This window comes from Ctenocephalides felis, unplaced genomic scaffold, assembly GCF_003426905.1.
Source record: "Ctenocephalides felis isolate EL2017-DRISC unplaced genomic scaffold, ASM342690v1 CF-g0.4_SCAFFOLD_01170, whole genome shotgun sequence".
In the NCBI taxonomy this organism is placed as follows: domain Eukaryota; kingdom Metazoa; phylum Arthropoda; class Insecta; order Siphonaptera; family Pulicidae; genus Ctenocephalides; species Ctenocephalides felis.
Window position 1 is genome coordinate 53,074,175 of NW_020537324.1, and position 22,646 is coordinate 53,096,820.

The 22,646-nt window shown below is 30.1% G+C and overlaps 3 protein-coding genes across 3 annotated transcripts in view; 1 reads left to right on the plus strand and 2 right to left on the minus strand.

Moving 5' to 3' along the window:
• LOC113366380 (furin-like protease 2) overlaps positions 1 to 22,646 on the minus strand; it is a 197,640-nt gene that overhangs the window by 100,513 nt on the left and 74,481 nt on the right. The gene's annotated exons all lie outside the window — the stretch shown is intronic.
• On the plus strand, positions 33 to 2,589 carry LOC113366383 (poly(A) RNA polymerase gld-2 homolog A-like). Its single transcript, XM_026607983.1, has 4 exons — positions 33 to 57; positions 121 to 298; positions 1,762 to 1,877; positions 2,147 to 2,589. Exons 1-4 carry the CDS (start codon positions 36 to 38, stop codon positions 2,452 to 2,454), a joined length of 624 nt encoding a protein of 207 aa, XP_026463768.1. The 5' UTR covers positions 33 to 35; the 3' UTR covers positions 2,455 to 2,589.
• On the minus strand, positions 3,836 to 8,549 carry LOC113366381 (regulator of nonsense transcripts 1-like). The gene is made up of 7 exons (XM_026607981.1): positions 8,228 to 8,549; positions 7,645 to 8,033; positions 7,086 to 7,329; positions 6,779 to 6,999; positions 6,537 to 6,707; positions 6,314 to 6,473; positions 3,836 to 6,238 (listed from the first exon to the last, which is right to left on the minus strand). The coding sequence occupies exons 1-7, from the start codon at positions 8,402 to 8,404 to the stop codon at positions 4,325 to 4,327; spliced, it is 3,276 nt and encodes a 1,091-aa protein (XP_026463766.1). The 5' UTR covers positions 8,405 to 8,549; the 3' UTR covers positions 3,836 to 4,324.

Here is a 22,646-nt window from a genome sequence, read left to right on the forward strand (position 1 = left end):
AGAGAATCAACCATATCGAGTTATTCTTAACTTTAATGGTCATTCATTATTTGCAATGTAAGTATTTGTCATTTTAGAGTGCTATTTCACAATACATCTATTATTATTTTCGAATTTCAGGTGGCGTTAAACCTCCAATACTACCCTGTCTACATGCTATGTATCCTGGAAAATTCGAAAATTACACCGATATTCATACAATAGATATCCATGAAAGGCTTGAACCATACAAAACAGACAATAATCAGTCACTTGGAGAGTTACTACTTGGATTCTTTGATTATTACGCAAACTTTGAGTAAGTTCATAAAATAATTTCTAATTATGTAGTACTGTGATGCCTCGCATATCGGTAGTATATGTTAATAAAACTAATTCGTTCTGTAATATAAAGTATGGTCTTCTAATGTAAAATACAGTTGTACCCCGACTTACTGAAATATGAGTGCTTCGAAATACAAGCTGGAAAATGAGCAATTAGTTGCTCCGGCATATGTTCAAAATTCAATATACGAGCTTTGAGCGAGTAAGAGTTTTCTAGAAAAACTATATGTGCAAAAAACGGCAGTTTTTGAGAGAACTAATCAACCGATTTGAATAATTCAAAAAACTTTCTGCTTGCTTTGACAAAATAATTGCTTTTGGAAAAAAAAATTTTCATTTTTAAGCTCACTTATATGCTTTAAATAAATAATTTTAACTTTGTAATTCGATTTATACAACTCTTATATATATTAGAGATTGTTACACTGTTTATAATAATCTATATGAAAACATATAATATTTTTTGAATATTTCGTTATGGTGCAGAAAGTTCCAGCGATTTGCCTTAAGGCACAATGCCATACACAACTAATTTTAATGTTAATTGTGTAGTAACGATTTATCCACGCGAACATATGGATTATTTTAACTTTCGAAATTTTAACTTCATATTAATAATGATTGTTCAATTATATAAAATATAACAAATATATTATGTTGAGTTCGCGTTTTTTTAATTTTTTTGATATTCAAAGAACTTAACATAAACCACAGTGCTGGAATGAATCAATGGTATTCCAATGCATTTATATGGGAAAAATAGATTCAAGGAACGAGTGATTTGACATACGAGCGTGGCTACGAAACGAATTAAACTCGTTTAATGGGATACCGCTGTATATTATATTATAATTAGTTATTTTATTGCTTTATATGCGTATTAAATTTTTTATCAGTTATATAAAAAAGTGGTTGTGCTCCCTTTGACCTAATTAGCTTCTAAAGAAGCTGTTGATGGTTGTTTGTTTTTCTTTCTTATTTAAGACCTGCCCAAAAGAGTGAGGCACAGATGTACAAATTGCTTATTCTATCAATCTCATCCAGGTTTAAAATCAACGGACCTGAATTTTTGCACTTATTTCTACTTAGCCAAAAAGTTTGTTGTGGAATCGTTTTCATTTTTTTTTTTTGATAATCTTTTTCTAAATTTTCCTCAAGGATCTTTCGGGTGAATAGCTGCATTATCGCATAGCAAGAGCTATTTAAGTGTAAGGTTTTTCAACAACAAATATTTTTTTCACTTTTTGAATAAAACTCAGCTCACCCAGACCTTCTGATTAGATTTTCATTTAGCACATCAACTTCATTTTTACTACAAATGATCATTGTGTGGTCCATTTTGCAAAGTGTTTATTATTCGAGGTGTACTTTGTGCGGGGCACCCACTCTATGTACTAATTTATCAGTATTCAAAGCATTATTAATCTATTATTTTAGTTACTCGGCGTGGGCAATATCCATAAGGCTTGCAAAACTGTTGAAAATTGATGATTGCAAAAATGAACAAATGCCAAAGAATGATCCGACACAATGGTTATACATTTGTATTGAAGGTATGCGAAATATTCATAATATATATTGTGGGCAATTTAATAAGTACTTAGCTGATTCTTTTTTATAATATTTTATTTCACTAAAATTTGCGGACACGACGCTGTTCAACAAAACTAGGTCCGATCCAGTTGAATTTTACCAGTAGCGCTGTATGAGGTTTTAGTTAATAGCTATCTGCCTAATTACTTGGCATTGAGACTAAATACTTATCACATTACCCACACCTGCTAATATGTATGCAATGAAACTAAATGGTTAAATATTTTAGAACCCTTCGATCGGACCAACACAGCGAGATCGGTCTATCTGTACAATATGTTTCTTTACATTAAGTCTGTATTTTCATTTTCATACATGAAGTTGAAACAAACTCATGATTTAGATCGGATTATGGATTTGGGATTACCAGTACCTGAATTGCAATCCTCGTCTCTTCCTGTAAAAAATATACCTTCGGGAAAAACTGAAACAAAGAAATCAAAATATAAAAATGGGTGTTGCCTTAGCAATGAAAATTCTGACCAAAAGATAGAATTATCAGCATGCGAATGCATACTAAAATTAATGATCGAATGAATTTCGAATTCAATATGTATATATATATATATATATCTTTTTATATTCATAAGAATCGTTTTTAAGAATTGCGGCTGTGATCTTATTAGTAGCAAATTGTTTTGCTTTAGTCACCACAAATCGAAATATGAATGTCGAAACATTTGTTAAAAAATCGCATTCATAATGTTACAGTTCTGGTTAATTTGTGGTTGATGCCAGAGATGTGTGACAATAATTTTATCGTTCGTGATTCTGGCTTCAGATTTAGTTTATAAATATTTATTTAGATTGTTTAACAAACAACATGTGTTGAAATTTCTTCGTTTAACTTTGATAGTATCAGAATATAATTTTCTTTATTATCCATATAAAGAAAATTGAATTCTGACTATCACAGATTGTTTTTGATAATATTTTGATATATAATTTATAAAGAAAAAAATAGAAAAAAATTTATAACAAGAAAAAGAAAAAAAAAAACAAAAAAAGTTTAAAAACAGAAAATACAAAAAAAAATAAAAACTAAGAAAACCGAAAGAAAATTCAGGACTCGAGGGAGTTTATTCGGGAGCAAAAATATTTTTTCAGCAGCTGTTAAGGCTGAATTTAGTCATTACGCTGCAATTATTTATGAATAAAAACATTTTATTCAATAAAGGAATATGGAAGAGAGAATTTGGCAATATTAATAACCAGACTTGATTGATTGCCAAAGAAATAAAATGCACAGCACAGTAATTAAATTTAAAGTTTTTAAAATATTTGTACATAGGGAAAGATTGTTAGCAGCTGCCTTATGGAGTCATTCCATTGAGTGGAAATTTGTGTTCATTTCAATATATTTAATATTATTCTATTTAAGCAAACTTCCATATTTCTCCATACTCATTGAAAATTATATAAAAGAGCATTAATTCATAATTTACCATAGAATGTGTTAGGTCCACCGACATATAAATGTTATGTGAATTGTTCATGTGCATCAATATTAACAAAACTTGTTGTAAACTTGAGTTGTATGGTGCATTATGTAATAAAAATTAATGCTACAAAGTTTGCTTTCATTTACAATATTAAACACAACATCGATAATAAGAATAAAAGCAGACAAGACAGTGTTGCAATGACAAAACTAGCAAATAATGAATATTTGTCTAGTGTGATTAAAAACTCTTTTGTATTATGTTGCAATCGACTTCCTACTTCAATATTTGAACAATGTGTTCAGGATTTACTTTCCTGTATTACAAGTTTCATTTTACGAAAGTTAAATATAAATAGTGTTAGAGAATCCACTATTTTATAGCATGGTTTTTATATCCCTGAAATATTAAAATAAACATCAAAAATAATTTCATAATATTTATTTCCCAAATCAAGAATTTCAAAATAAGTGGTGTTCAATTTTTCCAATGTATGAATAAACAATTAACGATGATTCAAATTTATCTTAAAATTATTGTAATAATGGTTCAAAGCAAAAATATTTCATAAATAAGAAACAAATGTGGTTATTATCCCTTAAATGTTTTGTTTGTGGAAATGTAAGTTGGACATATTCCAAGTATTTGCAAAGCGCATCAACCAATATTGAAATTAGATCGCTCTCTCCCCTCTAATAGTTTTACACTACTTTGGTTATGTAGCATCACTTTGATCAACACACATACTTCTAATTCATATTACAGAGAATTTTTTTGCAGATTTACAGTTAGCATCGGGCCTAACTGTAGGATCTTTATTAAGCTCTGTGTATGTTAGAAAGTTAGTATTTTCTCATTTGGTATTACTCTCAATTTAATGATATTGAATTTGATATTCTCTCAAATGTCCACTAATCGCTCCCGCGACTTTATTGATTTGCATATGAGCACCAAGAACATGTATTTCAATACGGCTGCGAAAACTGATTAGAATTATAGCCAAGTCCTTTAGAATTCCCTGAACGATCATTTGGAAAAGATGATTCCTGGGACAACAAACCATCCATCTGTGATTGATACTCCACCATATATGATTCTTGTGATAGATCAGGCTGTGAGAATCCTGCTTGGCTCAAACTAAAACCGGGCTGGCTCATATTCTGACTCATGCCCTGAGTCAGTGGTGTGGGTTGCGTTCCTTCTTGAGATGAAACACGAGTGCGACCCTTGTTTGGCTTGATTCTTCGGCCTTGCCTGGCTTGCATTGCTTGCTGATGTTGATTATAAAATCTGGGAGGAACATGACTCATATTCATAAACATGCCCACAGGAACAGGCATATTTGTGAGGGCTGCTTGCGCTCTTTCTTGGGATATGTAGCTGACTGTGTCATGTGTCCTTGCAAACATATCCAAACCGTTAGGTCTTGGAGGATACATTTGATTCATTTGTCCAGTGCGATCATACACTGATCCCGGAACCATTGCTTCCCGTGCATCATACATACATGTTGACATAAAATGAGATCCAGGATTCATTGAATTGACTAATTTCTTTGGTTTTGTAAATTGAATCATGCTTTCCTTCAAATTGTTCAAGGAACCTTCAACTAGAACTTTCTGTTCTTTATAAAATGTTAACAGATGATTCCACAATGGTTGCTTTGATAATACTTTTGGATTTCCAACAATAATTATTCCATATTTTGCCCTAGTGAGAGCAACATTTAGTCTTCTTGGATCATTTAAAAAGCCAATACCTTGATGTTCATTTGATCTAACACATGACATAATGATTATATCTTTCTCACGCCCCTGAAAAGCATCCACACTCGCTACTTCTATTTCTTGATATAATTTTGAATGTAGACTTCCTTGATATTGCATATATTGTACTAAATAAGCTCTCTGTCCTTCATAAGGTGTTATAACTCCTATTTGTTCTGGCTTGACACCAGATTTTAAAAATCTGGTCGTAATTTTTTCAACATTTGCAGCCTCTGTTCTATTTAAATATGATGTTCCTGATCCTGCAATTTCTTCTTGGCCTTGTGTCACAAGAAAGAACATTGGCTTATCAGGACAAGGCCAGGGAAAATCTATTTTGATTAATTTTCTTTCATCTGCACAAACACCATTCTGCAGACTGCCTTCATAAAAGAAATTAGATGGAAAGCGAGATAACTCAGGATGCATTCTATATTGCACTTCTAGGCGAAAAGGTTTTATTCCCAAGACTACTAATCTTTCAAATAAACTTTGGGATAAGCCTGCTTTTGCAGCCTTCTTGCACATGACAACAGGGCCCAACTGGCAATGATCTCCAACAAGAATTAATTGCTTTGCCCCTAAAACCACAGGCACCATACACTCAGGTTCTGTGGACTGCATACTTTCATCTATTAATATAGAATGAAATTTTAATCTCGCTAATCTAGGATCCCCGGCACCAACACATGTACAACAAATTACATCTGCTGCTTCTAACAATTCTTTTTCTGAAGATTTTTTCAACATCCTATATCGTTTCTCATCTGCTGAACTCAATTCACCAGTTTCATCTTTCAATTGCTGCAATTTCTTTAACTCTGTATTGGTGTCCATATTTCTAATTTGATTGTGCAAAGCTAAAAAGCTTACTGGAGAATCTATAGCCTCTCTGGATTTTGCACATAATCTAACAACTTTTAAGCTGGATTTATGAATTTTTTCGGTTAATTGATCAACAGCTGTATTACTTGGTGCACAAACCAGAACTGGAACACCATGTTGTTTAACTAATTGATAAACAATAGTAGCACTTGTTACAGTTTTTCCTGTACCAGGCGGACCTTGAATGAGTGATAAAGGCCGCTGAATGGCATGCTTCACAGCATAGACCTGAATTAAAAAAAAAAAAAATGAAATACATTTATATGAAACATATGTAATTTATTAATATCTCATATTCCTTACTTGTGATCTATTTAAATGTGGTAAATTTGGTGCACTAAAATGTTTAGGTAATTGGCATCGAAATAATACTTCTTCAACTTCATGGCCAAGAAGACGATGATAAATGTAACCTGACACAGAAGAATCATCAACTGCAAACTTCCTCAAAGCCATTTGCATTCTAAAATTAACAAAAATTAATTACAATTCATTGCTGAATGACACTTTGCAATATTGGACTAACCTATCAAACGATGTACTTTTCCAAATGAAATCAACTACAAAGTTAGAATTACATTCTGTAGGTGCTCCTGAATTTCCTTTAAGCTCTAAACCTATGTCATCTCCAAAATTATCAGGAACTTTAATAACATGTCCAACTCCAGCCCATGGCTTATGAAGTTCACCTACATATCTGAGAAAACAATATCAAAAAATTAATATTGTTTCAAAATTTAATGCTAATGTTAGTACAATATTACTAACCTGAGGCGCAGTTCATCTCCATGCATCAACTTCATATCGCTATCTGTTTTTGCCAAAGTAAAATATGCAATGATTTTCTTATTCAGTCCAACATCCCATCGGACTTCAATGTCAGCTTGGGTCTGTGATTCCTTCAGTCGTTTGTCATAATCTGCTTCTAGCTTAACCAAGGGTCCAAAAATATTTTGATATTGATAACCATCTTCATAACGAAGCAACACCTAAACAAATTATCCGATAAATTATCATAACATATGGGCATATTGTAGGAAAAAAAGAAAATTAACTAAGTTAATATTTCAAATACCTGTGCAGGCTCTTCATCTACACCAGGTTTTTCAAGATCTTGAAAAGTAGCTTCTACATTGTCCTTCCAAAGTTCTTCCAATTTATTGATTTGTTGAGCAGAAGTCTGTCTTGCTCGCAATTGCTCTTGTTCTGATGGGACTTTTACAAGCCATGACAAAAAACTTCTATCTGAAATTAGTGGTTGCCATTGATCTTGATCCCAGTTCATATCTTTTAAAGATGATTGTGATGCACATGGCTGGCTGTAAAAGTAATAAATTTTTAATAAAATAAATTCATGACAATATATTAACAGATAGAGCATTTGTGAGCCAATTTTTATGTTATTTTTTAATGCATCTAGCAATACAATCTTTACTTTTGATAATGATAAAGTGGACAAACAATACACATAATACACAAATAGTATGAACAGTCTTGTATTAACTGGTAATCTTTGGTACTTCTTAAGCAAAGTCTGACAATAACTCTTGTAACATTTTCTATACTTATTCAGCAATATTGGAAGTATTTCTATTCAATTGTTTAATTAATTATATATTGGTTTCTACACTTACCGACATAATAAAACAACTACAGAGTCTGCCTTTGCTGGTATGAAACCAAGAACAAAAACGTTCCTAACCCCACATGAGTAACATTCCAAGACAGTTTCACCGAGTGGCCCATCAGAATGTAATGTTACTTCTTTATGTTTAGCTCTGACCAAATGGTTTATGATATGTGAGCCTGATGTGTTTCCTCTTCCATTACAAAACCACTTTTTACATACATTGCACATAACTACCGTACTGGGCTCATGAATTCCACAATATTTACAAGCATGGTATGGCAATTCACGATTTCCATATAATTCATCTTCGTCTTCCTCAAACTGTAGATCAGCTAGCGCTTGGGTAGTCGTGGATATTTTTGAAATGTCTGACTTAAGGCCAATTCCATTAAGCTGTAAATTAATACACATTGATAATGTTTTTCTAGTGTCATATTAAGAATACAAACATATACGCGTTTATTGTATTTATAATGATTTTACGGCATTTATCAATGTAACTACGTCATCAGAAAATATTTTTCTTAAAAACGTATTACGCAAAATAATATGCCTGAAACATGATGAATAACACGATGACATCATACCTGAATCGAACTCTGTCCATGATCGAGTTGAGAAGCTTGAGTTTGGCTCTGTGACGGTAAAGTAAAATCTGTAAAATCAAAATCCGATCCTTGAGTATCAGCACCTAACAAATCTCCTTCCTCCGTGTCCAAAAACGTAAGGGTTTGCGAACTGGGACCATATGCGTCAACGCTCATTTTCAAACTACTTAAAACCGATTATAACTTAAAAATTCGCATACACAGAAAGCAAACAAAGCATTAATATCAAATAAGTAAAATTCAACAGATGTAGAATTTCACGTTATCACGTTTTTCATGCGACAGGCATAATCAAATACGACAGCGCCATATTCATTCCATAGACAAAAACTAATCAAATCGAGAATGTCTCTCGCGGCATTTGGCAGAACTAATTTATTTGAATTCCAGTAGGCACGCACATTTGAACGTTTATGTTTTACGAATATAAAATCAGTTTGAAAATTAATTAAAAGCGTAAAAAAGTAAAATTAGATGTAATGACTTTGATGTTAATATAATATGCATCCACAAACAAAAATTACTTCACATCAATAAAATTTGTTAAATAGTTGTTTGTGTTTGGCTTACGTCTAAGCTTGTGAATGGAGTTCCTGTTAATTATTCTAACCCAATTTAAAGAAACATTTACCTGCTATAAATAATATATAAATCGTTATTCAACATATTTAATAATAAAATTTTATGTATGATTTAAAAGATTTGACATTTAACGTGATACTTTCAATTTTGAATTTGCAATAATTTTAATTTTAAAGACTTTTTCTCGCGGTGGCAACACTAAATGTCAGTAAACAGCATTGAAGTATGACAATTGCTTTAAGTTGTTTTTGTTTTGTCAAAATGTGCGTTTTTACTAGTGGACATTAGTTATTGTGAAATAAATGTTGATTTTTAGTTTTTATTTTTTGCAAAAATATAAAATTTGGTAAGTCTTATTAGATAATTTAATATTCTCATATTTATGTCAGCTTTCCGTACTATAATTTCAACCTGTTGCTATCATACAAGCTGGCACTTAATTAATGGGTGCATTGACAGTTGTTACTAATTTTAATAAATATTGGATATGATATTTACAATTAGTATTGAATGCTGAATTTTATGCTATTATAACATGTTAAGAAATTATATTCAATATTTTATTTTAATGGTTACAATTTTACAAAGTTTTATAAATTAAAGGATATAAATTCTATTAATATATAACATTTAAATTGTTTTATGTATAAAACTAACCTTTATAAGATATGAAACCTGCCAATGATTTTCTGGTAATTTTAAATTGAAATTATGATTCTATAAGCGCATTTTCATTCACTCAAAATTATTACATGTTTTAGGTTAAAATAATGATATAAAGTATTTTAAAAGAGAAAGTGGGGAGGCTATTTACAACAACCTAAGAAATAAATTATATTAAAGATTAGATTTTTAATAATGCCCCAATTTTATTTCCCAACTGACAATAATTGTCTGTTTATTTTTATACAAAAAATCGATTATTGCAATATTTGCTTTATGACGCCATAATTTAAAACCATATTGTTAATTTTATTTTCTAATCATAATTAAAACTCAGTAAATTAAATTATTTCAATCTGCAATATTATTCTAGGACGTTCATTCAATAATTATTACACAATCACTTGTCCAGATTTTTCGGTAGTCAGTGTTTTCCTACCTTTTTTTAGGCCGAATTGAAAATTTATAAAATTATGCCGCACGCATAAATTTTTACCTTCAAAATTGTTTCGTTTTCTTAGAAAATATAAACTCTCAGTTTTATCTAGTATTTATCGATTGTTATAAGCCAAGCGAAACCACCAAAAGCTCTAAACATTAAAAAAGTTCTGACTTTTGTTTGTAAGTTTAAGCAAAATGCATATCAATATTCATTAATAGTTTTATATATTTTTACTACTTTGGCTACCTCTATTCTAACAAAAAGTGTCTTTGTAATCATAAGAAGCGCTTTTGAATTATGATTTTTGTACTCTAACACTATTCATGTATTAAAAGATATACCTTAATTAGGTAACCTAATGAACAATTAGACTACTAGTCCCCAATGGTATCTTTCTTTGAGGTTGAGGCACAGTATTTCCTTCTTCGAATTAGAAATGCAAGATTATAATTGTTAAGGACACTAAATGAAATTGGATGGATCAAATTATACAAATTTCAACGATATAGTTCATTTATTCTTTTATAAATTACTATCATGCTATTATTATTCAGGCATACTATAGTAATGTACGCATGTATATATTCAGTTGTATTTTTTGTCCGCGATTTTGAGACAAGATCATCCGATTTGAATAACTCAAAAATCATTCCATTTGTTTTGACAGTGTAAAATATAGTAATAGATTATCGTAAACGTAAGTGCGTCTGTTCCCGAAATATCAAGAAATATGCACAAGAAAATGGTCATGTTTTGGTCAAAAATGATAATTGATTTAAAGCTTCTAATAAGAGTTCACTATTTTGGTCATTAATCTGAGGGTTCTGGGCCCATTCTGCTCATTAATCAAACTATAATTTAATTTTTAAGTATACGTTATTTAACTGTTTTTATGTTTATACTTGTTTATCCATTTTATTAAGATGTATTGCTAATTTTAAGTTAGATTCAACAGTATTTATTTATATATAACCTCTATAAAAGCTTACACCAGGATGGGTAAAAGGTCCAACTGAACCTTTACCCTGGCAATGATGTAAAAAATAAAAAAAATATGATAAAGTAAATTAAGTTCAATAAACAGTTTTACAAGAGATAACTTAATAAATAGTTATTCCAACTCTGCTGACGAATATTTCTGACGAAATACAAAATCAAGGCTATATACAGTGTTATATCTGTAAAAATGCACTCATGAAATTTATATTTTGCATTGGTTGAATAATGTAGCTATTAGTTTGTAAAATTCCTTTAAAATTAAAATAAAACATTGGATCGGTTTGCCCCATGGCCGTTACAAATTATCCCGCCTATGGAGTAAAAAAGACTAGGTTGCAAATTTTTGAAAAACAACAAAAAAAATTTCTAGCATGCTTAATTATATTAGCTGGGATTTTTACGGAACATTGTCAGATAGTTCGTTTAATTTGCATTATTTAATATTTAATTTTTAATTGCTCATAGTCAATTTGGTCCTTTGTGCCCCGCCCTACCCTACTATAGAACATTGGGGATTATGCTTCATTTTATTTACTGCATAATTCACTTGCACTTTAAAACACATTGTCTACTTATAATATGCTTTCTCGCTTAAGGCGAGTTTTTTTGCCGGACCCTGAGAAATCGACTTAATGGTGCTTCACTGTATTTTGAAAGTAGTGGAATGATAGAAAATATATATTTTTTATGTCAGCATTGTGCACCTAATTGAATACACGGACAATTAAAGTAAAATAATTGTCGATTTATATCTTTTGCATGCTTAATTTTGAATATGTAACATTTACTCTTTTTCCTGGTACCCTTCAATTACCATAAATAATGTTGCATTCATAAGCCAACGTGATATCATGTGTCATATAATCGCGTGTTGCCTGCCATTATATTTGCTATAATACGAACCGCAAAGTGTAGTGCACGTGCTTATGCATTCTGCGGCAGCAATGGGCAATGAAATGAATTGATCGAGGTGTAGAGGATTAACTTTTTTTATTCATTTTCAATAATATATATTTACTATTTAATAGAAAGCATAAAAAAGCAAATACATAAAGAAATGTATAAGGGGGTGATGGTGGTAATGGGAATGATAGACGAGGAAAGGAAAGGGAATTGATTTGTGATGGCTCTCACACCATGGACTTGCCTTCGGCCAGACTTACCATTTATTTTTAATGCTCTTCTGAAATTACATATTTCTCTCAATAATGTCGTTTATTATTGTCAATTTCAAGTTTCTGTTTTCGTTAGAAAGTTCGTTTCGCTAATTATATGAGTTTTAATTCTCGACGTTTCGAGTCATTCTGTATCTTAACTGAGATAAGTTTGTGTATATTAGCCAAATTTGATATTTCGTAGAGGTTTTTACAACTTAAAAATTTAAAATTGATAAGGATCCACATCGGTAAGTTTTGCGAACCCATTAGCCAAGCTGCTTTAGAATTAACAGAATGCAAAATTATTTGCCAACGTTTTTTTAAAAATACTGTCCCGGTTTTGAAAATTTAAAATTCGTTCGAAAGATATCAGTTGCGATTCTCAACATGAGAATTTCTAATGTTTCTCTACTAAAATTAGCTAAGGGTAATTAGGTTTTAGTAAAGATCGGCCCGGCCGTTTCTTCGTGTTTAATTTTTGAACATTTTGTTGCCGCTTTTCATGAAACTTTGTATGATGATAGAGTTCATAGTCTAAACTAGATAATAAAATATTATAGGCCTGCAAAAAGTGGTTGACTTATAAAAATTGATATAAGTTTGCAATAATGGCTGCGCGCTTATGACATGCACCATAAAACATATTCCTTTTAGATTTTGCACTTATCACTTTTGACCTCCGCACTTGAATAAGTACATTTAGAACTCAAAGTAGAATTAAATTGTTAGTAGTGTTAAATTTATTAAAATCGCTTAATACAATTACATATATTATAAGATTGTTTGAAAGATATTAATTGGAAATCCGATTGATTAGAGAAAGCCGAAACTTTATTTTCGAAATATACAGTTGAAAGTTATATCTGAGTGGCTATAAAAAATCACACTCAAGAGTCGGAAATTGGGAAGTTCAGGCAACTTGCCTTAGGGATCGTTCAAGTATTACGTATGCAGATTTATTACAATTATTTACCACCCCCCTCCCTTTTGTCAGCAAAAGTAAGCAAAGTTCTTACCCAAAATAAATTCTTACTTAAACGGCCCTTTAAGGCAAAATTTCACTTACAACTAGTTCATTGCCGATTTCATATGCCACTTTCAATTTACATATGTAACGATAAGATCAGTAAACAACAATAAGTGCATTAATTCTTAAAGAAAACTTTACCCATTTTATTGAATTAATTATAATAAAAATAAAGATAATTCTCCCAAATTAAAAGATTTTTTCACATTTCCTTTGGGGGGGGGAGGTATGCGTACATTAATCACGTGATCGATTTTTAAAAATGTTTGAACACCCTCTTCCTGGTTATATATGGTGGTAATTAAATTTACCCCGCTCTTAACATCAAGTGTATTTTTAGTACTTAGAAAAAAAAGTGAAAATTTCGGATTTTTTCTGAAAATTTTTATATTTTATTTAAATTCAGGAACAATAAATACACGGGATGTGATATGTCATCGGTCTTCCCATGCACCTTGTGATATTTCGTGCTTTTTTGCCAAACTCTTCCGCCCCTTTTGAGCCTCACGTGATTAATGGGCGCCTCCTCTTGCAGAATAAAAAAAATGCATCTGGTCATGATAATAAAAATTCTAAGATAGTGTTTCATCACGTGGGCTACTCCAACTAGTTCCATGTTTGATGTTGAATCCAGCCTCCGCCAAGGCATCAAGCAGCATGATATAAAATTTTCTCAATAATTTCTGATGTCTGAAGTGAAAATCGCTTTTCGTGGGAATAAATAGCTGCATACAAAAATATATGTTCATCACTATTAGATTTGGCTAATATAACACACACATAAAAATAGAGTGGTTAACCGCTGGGCTGCCTTCTATAGAAATACTAGGATAATTAATGTTCAAAAGAAGTTATTTATAGAACACGTAGTTCTGATTTTTCTTGAAATATATATAACAAAGTACAAAAGAACTGACAACCTAATTTACTAATGCAGTTCTTCCCTTAATGTCATTATCTACTACATGCAATTTTTATAATTGACTATATATTAATCGCAAATCAAATCGAATTAGCAATCAACCATATGTATTGGCAATCCATAATTCCTTTACATTTCGATATTTTTTCTTTGCGACCTTGACCTGGTGAACGCGTGCCTTAAGTTTTGAGGTCTAGTGCACCAAATAATCACACATTATTAGGACAACACGCGAAGCTTTTATTGGTCAACCTCTAATGTTTGTGTTCACGCGAGCCATCATTATAAACGTATTATCTACTGATTGATATCGCCTCTACGACCACACTTCATTTTATGATCCCCATACATAACATGACAGAATCTCAGAAACAATATGAGCATTGAGGATTTCATTCGATTAATGAAATTATTATTCGTTAAATTCATAAGGCTAATTAGTAATTAGATCGTTATGCTTTTCATACTGCTTTTATGGTGATGTAATTTCCAATTATAGCTAAAAAGGATTACCGTCATTTTCCTACGATTATGAACTGTAAAAAATGTGTCTATTTTTTAGAAGTCCATATTTTCCCACAAAGGTATTGAAAACTTTTAATTTCATTTTTCATAATACCACATATATCGATATTTTTCTTATGGTGATACTTAATTGCTTATTAGTAAAAATCTTGTGAAACTTTATTTTTTCGTGGGGCACGAAGGTCCAATTTAACAGTTAATTGTCAGTTAATTGTAAAAATGTGTTTTTAGACTGTTATTCAAAAATTTGTAACCTGGTCCTTTTTACCCAAATAGGCGGTGTAGATTGAGACGGCAAACGGCCCAATGTCTTTTTTTAAGTTTTAAAGGTATTTTACAAAATAATAGCTACATTATTCAACCGATGCAAAATATAAATTTTATTGGTACACTTTTTGCATAGATAACACTGTAAGTTACCTTGATCTTGTATTTCGTCAGAAATATTCATCAGTATAGTTCAAATAATTATTTATTTAAATTTATCTCTTATAAAATTGCTTTTATAGAACTTAATTTACTTTATTTGCTCTTTTTTATTTTTTTCACCTTTGCCAGGATGAATGTTAAGTTGGTTCTTTTTACTCCACCCACGCGTGAGCTTTTATAGCGGTTTTATAAAAAAAGTTTGAATCTAACTTAAAATTAACAATTCATTTCATAAAGCAATTAAAAAAAGTATTTTTAAAAATTATATTAAGATATCGTAAACTAAGCAACAATGCTCATAACTACAAAAACTAACAAAAGAGAAAATACTTTTGTTATGGATTTTCAAACATTGTCGTTTTTCTCCCGACACCAGGGCCGTAAAGAATCAAGGTGATGGGTGGTTATAAATCTTTTCCCCTCTACTTTCAAATATTGTTGTTAAAAAATTCTTAACTTTACTGATATTTGAGATATTGTTAGTGGACCTCTTCACCCGCGGTTCTTTAAGCCCTGCTCTACCCTATATTATATGTTTTGTCCTGCGGCAACTTTTGAATTTGTATACAAAATGAAGGTGATATATATTTAAAAGTTTGCAATTATCTGTGATTATTAAGTCAATGCAAGTGCTAGAGCCTTAGCATTGCAGCCACAATGTCCCAAAATCGAATACTACGCAACCTGATATCAAGCAGAAGTGATATATATTTTTACTTGAAAATGTAGAAATGTAATATGAAATAATAAATGTAAATGATTATTAATATGTTATGTAAGTGAAAATAGACTTTACCGGCCCACAATTACTATTGGAAAAGAACAATATTTTGAAAAAATATTCAGAAAGCATGTGACTGTATAGAGGTGTTCGAAAAAGAAAAAGTCTTTTCAATATTCCAAAAGTCTGCAATTCAATTATTATTAACGTAAAACTAAATTCAAATTATGTGATGATGATTTTTTTTTTTCATATAAATCAATATTTCACTACTAGGATTCTAGTATTAAAATTTCTATAAAAAAATCAAGATTAATAAACGAACATCTGGCTATAAAGGGTGAATTACCTCTAACTCATATATTTATTTTATATTACTACTAAAATTCAGTAATTTTTGTATTCCAATGATTTGACTAAATCATCTTCAGAATATACATATTGCTCAAGATTATTTTGAGTGACGTGGATTAAGAGCCAGTGATGTTTTTGTACACTGAAAAGAATCAGAACTTTCCTTATAGATAACATTTTCATAGACTTGTTAAATTATAACAAAATACATCTATTAGGTACTATTATATATTTTGTGATGGATATCGTGCATCAGTAAAAAGTTGTTCATTTTTTTTGGAAAATTGTAATAGTCACATTCAAGATGAATTGTTGCATTGTGATAGGAATATCAATGAACTGCATATTTCATTATACACATTGACCTGTATCTAGATTTTTACGTGAAAACCGAAGTCACACTTGCTTGACATCAGCGAATGGAACCTGGAACTTTTGATTAGAAGCCCATAGTTCTAAATATTTTTTTTATTCTCATTCTTAACAGCAATCAGATCTTTACGTCCTATATGAAGTTTGGCTGAAAATTCTCCTTACTTCGTATTTTTAGATGGTAACCCAATGGTTAATCCATTGATGATTTTATTATTAGAATTTATGTAATAGGTTTTTATTGGTGCAGCAATGTCGGGTAAGAGCTATTTTTACTTGGAAGCATATTGCTATCTATATTTTCAAGTGAAAATCGTTGTCACTGCTGCTTGACAACAAGCTGCTCGAATCAAGTCCTGCCGCTCTTAACTACCTTACCTAAAATAAATGAGTTAAACTTATATATTCTATAGCATTTTTAATAATATTTGAACTATTGTTGTATTATATTGTAATTGGTTCTCTAATGTGAAATATTATTAACTATATGAGAATAATGCGTGTGAACGTGTGTTTCTTTAATGAGCTAGCCTTGTTCTTAGAAGCTATAATAATGATCACAGAATATGTTGTTTGCATCCAATAACCTCTTTCATTTAATAAAGGATCGAGTTCACAGTTGACACTAACAATATGGGTCAACTGATGATACTGATACTGTGTATAATCTGTGCATCTACGAATTGCTTTTGCTTGCTACTGCTCATATGAGATCTTTTGTTTAATTTGCATTGCATGTTAGATCAGATAATATTAATTGAATAAAGTTTTGATTGATGTGTAGAACGCTAGATGTGATTGAAAACAATGTCTAATATAAACCAAAATTAGGTAAGTTTATATTTGTTCAAACATCTGATCTTTTAATTATATTTATATAATTTGTATTTTCAATTATACATATATATTTTAAGATGTTGGCAAGGAAATTAGAGAAGTATTTTTTGTGTACGGCGATTTAAACAGAAGAACCACTTGATCAAAGTGGAATGCAGAGCCAACTTGTTTGTTTTCTAAAAATGGTTGAAATGTTTTTCTTTATATTTGCAAAAAAATAAAATATTATGACAAATGTTCATGCTATTAAATTGTTTTTAAATTTCAAGTTTTAAAAAAAACTATGAAAGTTTCCTATGAAATGAATTTTTTTTTCCTTTTTTTCTCATAACCAATTTGAACCTTTGATACAATGAGGTTCTTTAATGTTGGGTACTTGGCGTTTAGAAATTTCTCCATTGAGGAATTTTCTTATATAAATATATTGCTTGTCAATTTATTAGATCTTGCAGACACTTTCTTTTCAGTCTTTTGATGGGAACTTGTTTTTGCAGATGTTTTATTAATATGTTTGGATGGTATTTGTTCTTTTGGTGATATTTCATGCTTCTCTCCTTGATAACCTCCTGCACATATTTGATGTTTAGATCTCGGTGAATTGTTTCTTTGGAAACATACCAGGGCGAGTTCACTATGGCTCCTAATGTTTTTGACTTTGCTCTTTGGATGGTTTTCATATTGGACGTGCTTGCACATGCCTACAGTTCGATACCATATGTCCATATTGGTAGTGTTACTGCTTTATATATTAGGATCTTGTTTTCATATGACATCTTAAAGCTTCTTCCAATTAGGCAGTAGAGTTCACGAAAATTGTTGTTTATTTGCTTGCGCTTTGTCCTGATGTGGGTACTCCATGTGAGTCCATCGAGGTGGAGTCCTAAGTATTTTACGGAGATTTTTTTTTAGAATTTCTACATTGTTAATTTTTATATTTGGGCAATCTTCTTTTCTTTTGGCAAAGTGATGTGGACTGACTTAGTTGAGTTAATACTAATTTTACATCTACTAGTCCATTGTTATAGTTTGTGTAGATAATTTTCCAGCTGTTTTGAAGCCTTTGTGGCGTCTTCATGAGTTGATAAAACCTTGGTGTCGTTTGCAAATATTTCAAGGGTTTATTTGGGATCAGTTGGTATATCGTTGATGTACAGGATTAGTCTGAGTACACTACCCTGAGGTACGCAGGCTTTTATTGTTGTACGATTAATGTACGAGTGTTTAGGATTAGGAATTCTAGTACCGTTCAAAATCCTATCGAAAAATTACAACGGTTTTCACAAATTGTTATAAATTACAACTTGTAATAGTTTTTTATAAGTTTTCTTGGAATATTATAAAAATTCTGAGATATCTCATTTATTGCTACGAAATTCAATTTACGGATTTAATAAATAATTGAATTTTCTATAAAAAGTCTTATCAAATGCTCATTATCGCCTCAAAGTTGCTGCTTTAACGTTTTTTTGGCTGGCCACGATCGACTGGATATGCCTACAAAAAAATGGGATCTAAATGACATGTTTTAATTGAGTGATTTTTGAATCATCTAAATAGTTCACTTTTGTGGTCTTAATAATACCCTGCGGGAAATTAATTATTATTTAACAATAATCTTAAAATTTCTATTTGATATTTGGTATTTGTTTAATTTTTTATATGGAACTCAGTTGCCAGTCATATTTTTTTTTTCAGAAATAAAATGTACAAACATAAGCCCATGTTTAAAGCTTTGTGCAAAATATGTTGGTAGGAATAAAACTATTGTACTATATGTTCAGTTCCAGAGATTAAAACATATACATTTAGTGAATCTTGAGGTGAAACTAAAGACGCTTTTCGTCGTAATCTTTTTACTAAATTATGAGATTATTTTTATGACATTATATATCATTTGTTCAATATATTTATGTGTACGTGTATAATCATGTATAATTTGTCCACTACAACCAGTGCCATTTTTCATATTTTCTAATTTGATACTGTTGAAGTAATATCTATTGCTAGAATGTGAAGGCTATCTGACATACGTTAAAATTAGTTCAAATTTCAAAAGTACGGAGGAAACGTTCTGGGAAATGCCAAATGCTCTTATTTCAATGTTTCATGATAAACGACGAGGCTTCCATAAATATTAGATTTTCAAGTGAACGATATTGATTTAGCTCATGCTTCGAAGTTCATTAATAAGGTCGAGGACTTGCCCCGAGTCCTATTCTCATATATTCGGCAACCATTATTCAATTTTATTAAATGTAATTAGAGATTGATTAGATAGTTTATAGAACTTAAGTGTTCTTCATATATGTACACTTTTCATTAATTGTTTGACATACTCCTTGTAACAATTTTTTTAAATATGTTCTATTTTAGTCAAGGATTGATATATTTAGGTACATTTCTGATGCATTAGTATCATTGGCTATGGCTACTCTTGCCACTATATGATTTTCTACTATTGGTGTTGTTCAGATTTCTTGATATTGACATCTAATTTGGTAAAGTGTTTACACATACACAATTTATCAACTTCTCGCAGGGTAAGAAACAAAATACTATTTTTTTCATATCATTATGCTACCAATTATTTTAACATATCCTAGAAAATATGTTGTTTTATGTCTTTGTACACAGTTTGTATATTTGGATACAAATTTTGCCTGATCAAATAAATTCAAGGTTCTTTCAAAATGAAGAAAAGAATATAATCCAAAATTAAAAAAATCAAAAGTGTACGAAAAAAATAATTAATACCTAACTAAAATTCAAGGTACTCAAAATAATCAAAATAAATACATACTGAAAATAATTTTGAAGCCACTATTTGCTGTAGGGAAGCTGGTTGTAACAGTTTTTGTTTTTAATTGATGTTTTATAATACACTGATTATATTTCTACGAAATAAAGATGGATAGTTGCTGTAACTATTTCCCTACCAAATCAAGTGAAAATTATTCTATAACTGTTCTTCATTTTTTCACAATTAATTATTTTCTAGAAAAAGTACGGTGTTAGAACATACCCCGTGTTTGGCGCTAGTTGTAAAGTCTACCAAAGCAAGTAGCAATGGCAAAAAAACTACGATAATATCTCTGATAATTTATTCTTTTATTATTGTTAAAAAATTGACATGTTTCTATGTTCTAAGACTTAAGTTCCCAAGTTTCTAAGACTTGTTTTCTTTCATAATTTAACGTAAACTATAATTAGAATTTCTCCTATAATATAAATATTTATCATAAATCAACATAAAATACAATTAATATTATTTTTAGTATATTCTCTACAAATAAAAAATATAACACTATTGTCTCCTATAACACTTTTACATTTTCCCACATCTTTCAAACTATAAAATCTTAAAGTATATATTATATTTTAATAACTCTTAAGATCTTATTGAAAAACGCCTGTTACTAATTACTCCGTTTCTTTTAACTTCAGTGTAATTTACATATTAATTGCTGTTAATTTATTATTAAAGTCGTTACGAATCTGAATTCATGCGAAATTTAAATCAAACTTTTGGAATATTCCCTTTTTATGATTGATTAAAAAGTTAATAATAAATACTTTAGCAATGTACTCGTATTCTGCAACTTGTATTTTAATATTTCCATGATCAGATGATCTTCCTCATCTTGTGCATGGAAAAACTTTAATTAATCATATTAATAATAAAAGCTTAACCTTCCATATTAACACTGATATAAGTTTCAAGTAGTAGTATGGATTTTGTTTCAAATTGGGTCAACATAAATAATTCACTAGTAAGCTATTAAATAACCTTAATTTTATGATTTTATACATTTTTTTTATTAGCTAATAATTGAAATTTAATTATTTTACTTGAACATACCATTTCAATCATTATCATCAAACATTAGAACTTCATCATGCTTGTTAAATTTTGATATATCGGTAAATTGAATTGAATTAAATTGAAAGAAGAAAACGAAATACATAAAAATATAAGATAAATTACGGAGTTAGAGATGATAAAAATAATAATGAATAATATTGTGCAAAATTCGTGCAATATGAAAAAAATGATTATGAATGATCATTACTGGAAATATCTAGACAATTTTCTTGACAGTCTACTTACTTGTTGTGCCGATTGAACTGATCTCATCTCATTGCTCATTTCGATGTCAACGCCGCCCATTCAGATGTTCTTCAAAATGGACTAGTTGTTTGTAATGATCTTGACGACTGTATTTTTATTCTGTAACCTATTACAAACAGCAATATCTATCTGTATCTTATTTATGTAACCTAATTGTTTCTATAAAGTTTGATACCATACAGCATACATGAATTGTTCTGTAGAACTATATTACTCCAGCTTGATTGAGCAAAGTTATATCTAGCAGTTTGGCATTATATATATAAATCACTTTAATTTAAGTAAACAGTCATTTTCAACCACGCTTCATAAATGTGGTTTATATCATTCCTAGGCATGTTTTAAGTAGAGAAAAATAGGCTATTTCACCATAAATTGTTCGAAGCCAAAATAGACTAATTTTATGATCCATTTACGATTGGCTTTAATCGACTTAAATGAGATTAGCGCAAATCATAAAGTCTAAAAGCGGTTTATCACGAACAAATGTGATGAATCAGTTCGGCATATAAGGGACTTCGGAGGTGTACATACTGCGGCCTGCGGTTTCCATTTCTTTCTTCGGGTTCAAATTGCTATCTATCTAAATAAAACCTGTTTTGTTTGAAAGATTGTTTGAATAATATTAAAAAATATGTTATACTCGATACATAGCTTTCTAGTATAATTTTATTTCATTTTCATTTAATTATAGTTTTTATATACTAATTGAACAATATTTTAAAGTTCGGAATCTGAACTTTAGAATTTAGGAATTTGTTCTATAATATCATTATAAATTCAAATTTTTGGCAGAACATTTAAATCTTTACAAAAATGTGTAATAACTCAAACCTCTTTCTTCAAAACTTTTGTTAAGTTTTTTTTAAAAATCGGTCAATAGAATTTTAAAAAAATCGAATTTTTTTAAAATCATCATTAAAATTATAAATTTCGTTAGCTCCAGCAATTTTTCTTAACGCATAATGGCTGACATGTAGTGTTAGTGTATTTACTAAATTATATCTTATTCCCAAACAATTATCCTGTTAACTTCTCGTAGCGTTATAGCGATCGCAAAAAATTGAAAATGAAAATTTGTATATATCTTTACGTTTCAAAGGTTTCTGAACATAATGTAAACCTTAGAAAAAATTTATGTGTATATGTATGTGCAGATACTATTTTTCGTTGACGATTTCCAGAACACGTATCGCGATTGCTTTGAAAAAAAGTTCAAAATTTCCAAAATATAAAAAA

Bases quoted from the DNA above. Each gene is read 5' to 3' on its own strand.
- LOC113366381 (XM_026607981.1), bottom strand. From the start codon at position 8,404: ATGAGCGTTGACGCATATGGTCCCAGTTCGCAAACCCTTACGTTTTTG. The intron at 8,034-8,227 runs GTATGATGTCAT...ATTAATTTACAG, and splicing joins ATGGACAGAGTTCGATTCAG to CTTAATGGAATTGGCCTTAA. The intron at 6,708-6,778 runs GTTAGTAATATT...TTGTTTTCTCAG, and splicing joins GGAGATGAACTGCGCCTCAG to ATATGTAGGTGAACTTCATA.
- LOC113366383 (XM_026607983.1), top strand. From the start codon at position 36: ATGGTCATTCATTATTTGCAAT. The intron at 58-120 runs GTAAGTATTTGT...TTCGAATTTCAG, and splicing joins GGTCATTCATTATTTGCAAT to GTGGCGTTAAACCTCCAATA. The intron at 299-1,761 runs GTAAGTTCATAA...CTATTATTTTAG, and splicing joins GATTATTACGCAAACTTTGA to TTACTCGGCGTGGGCAATAT.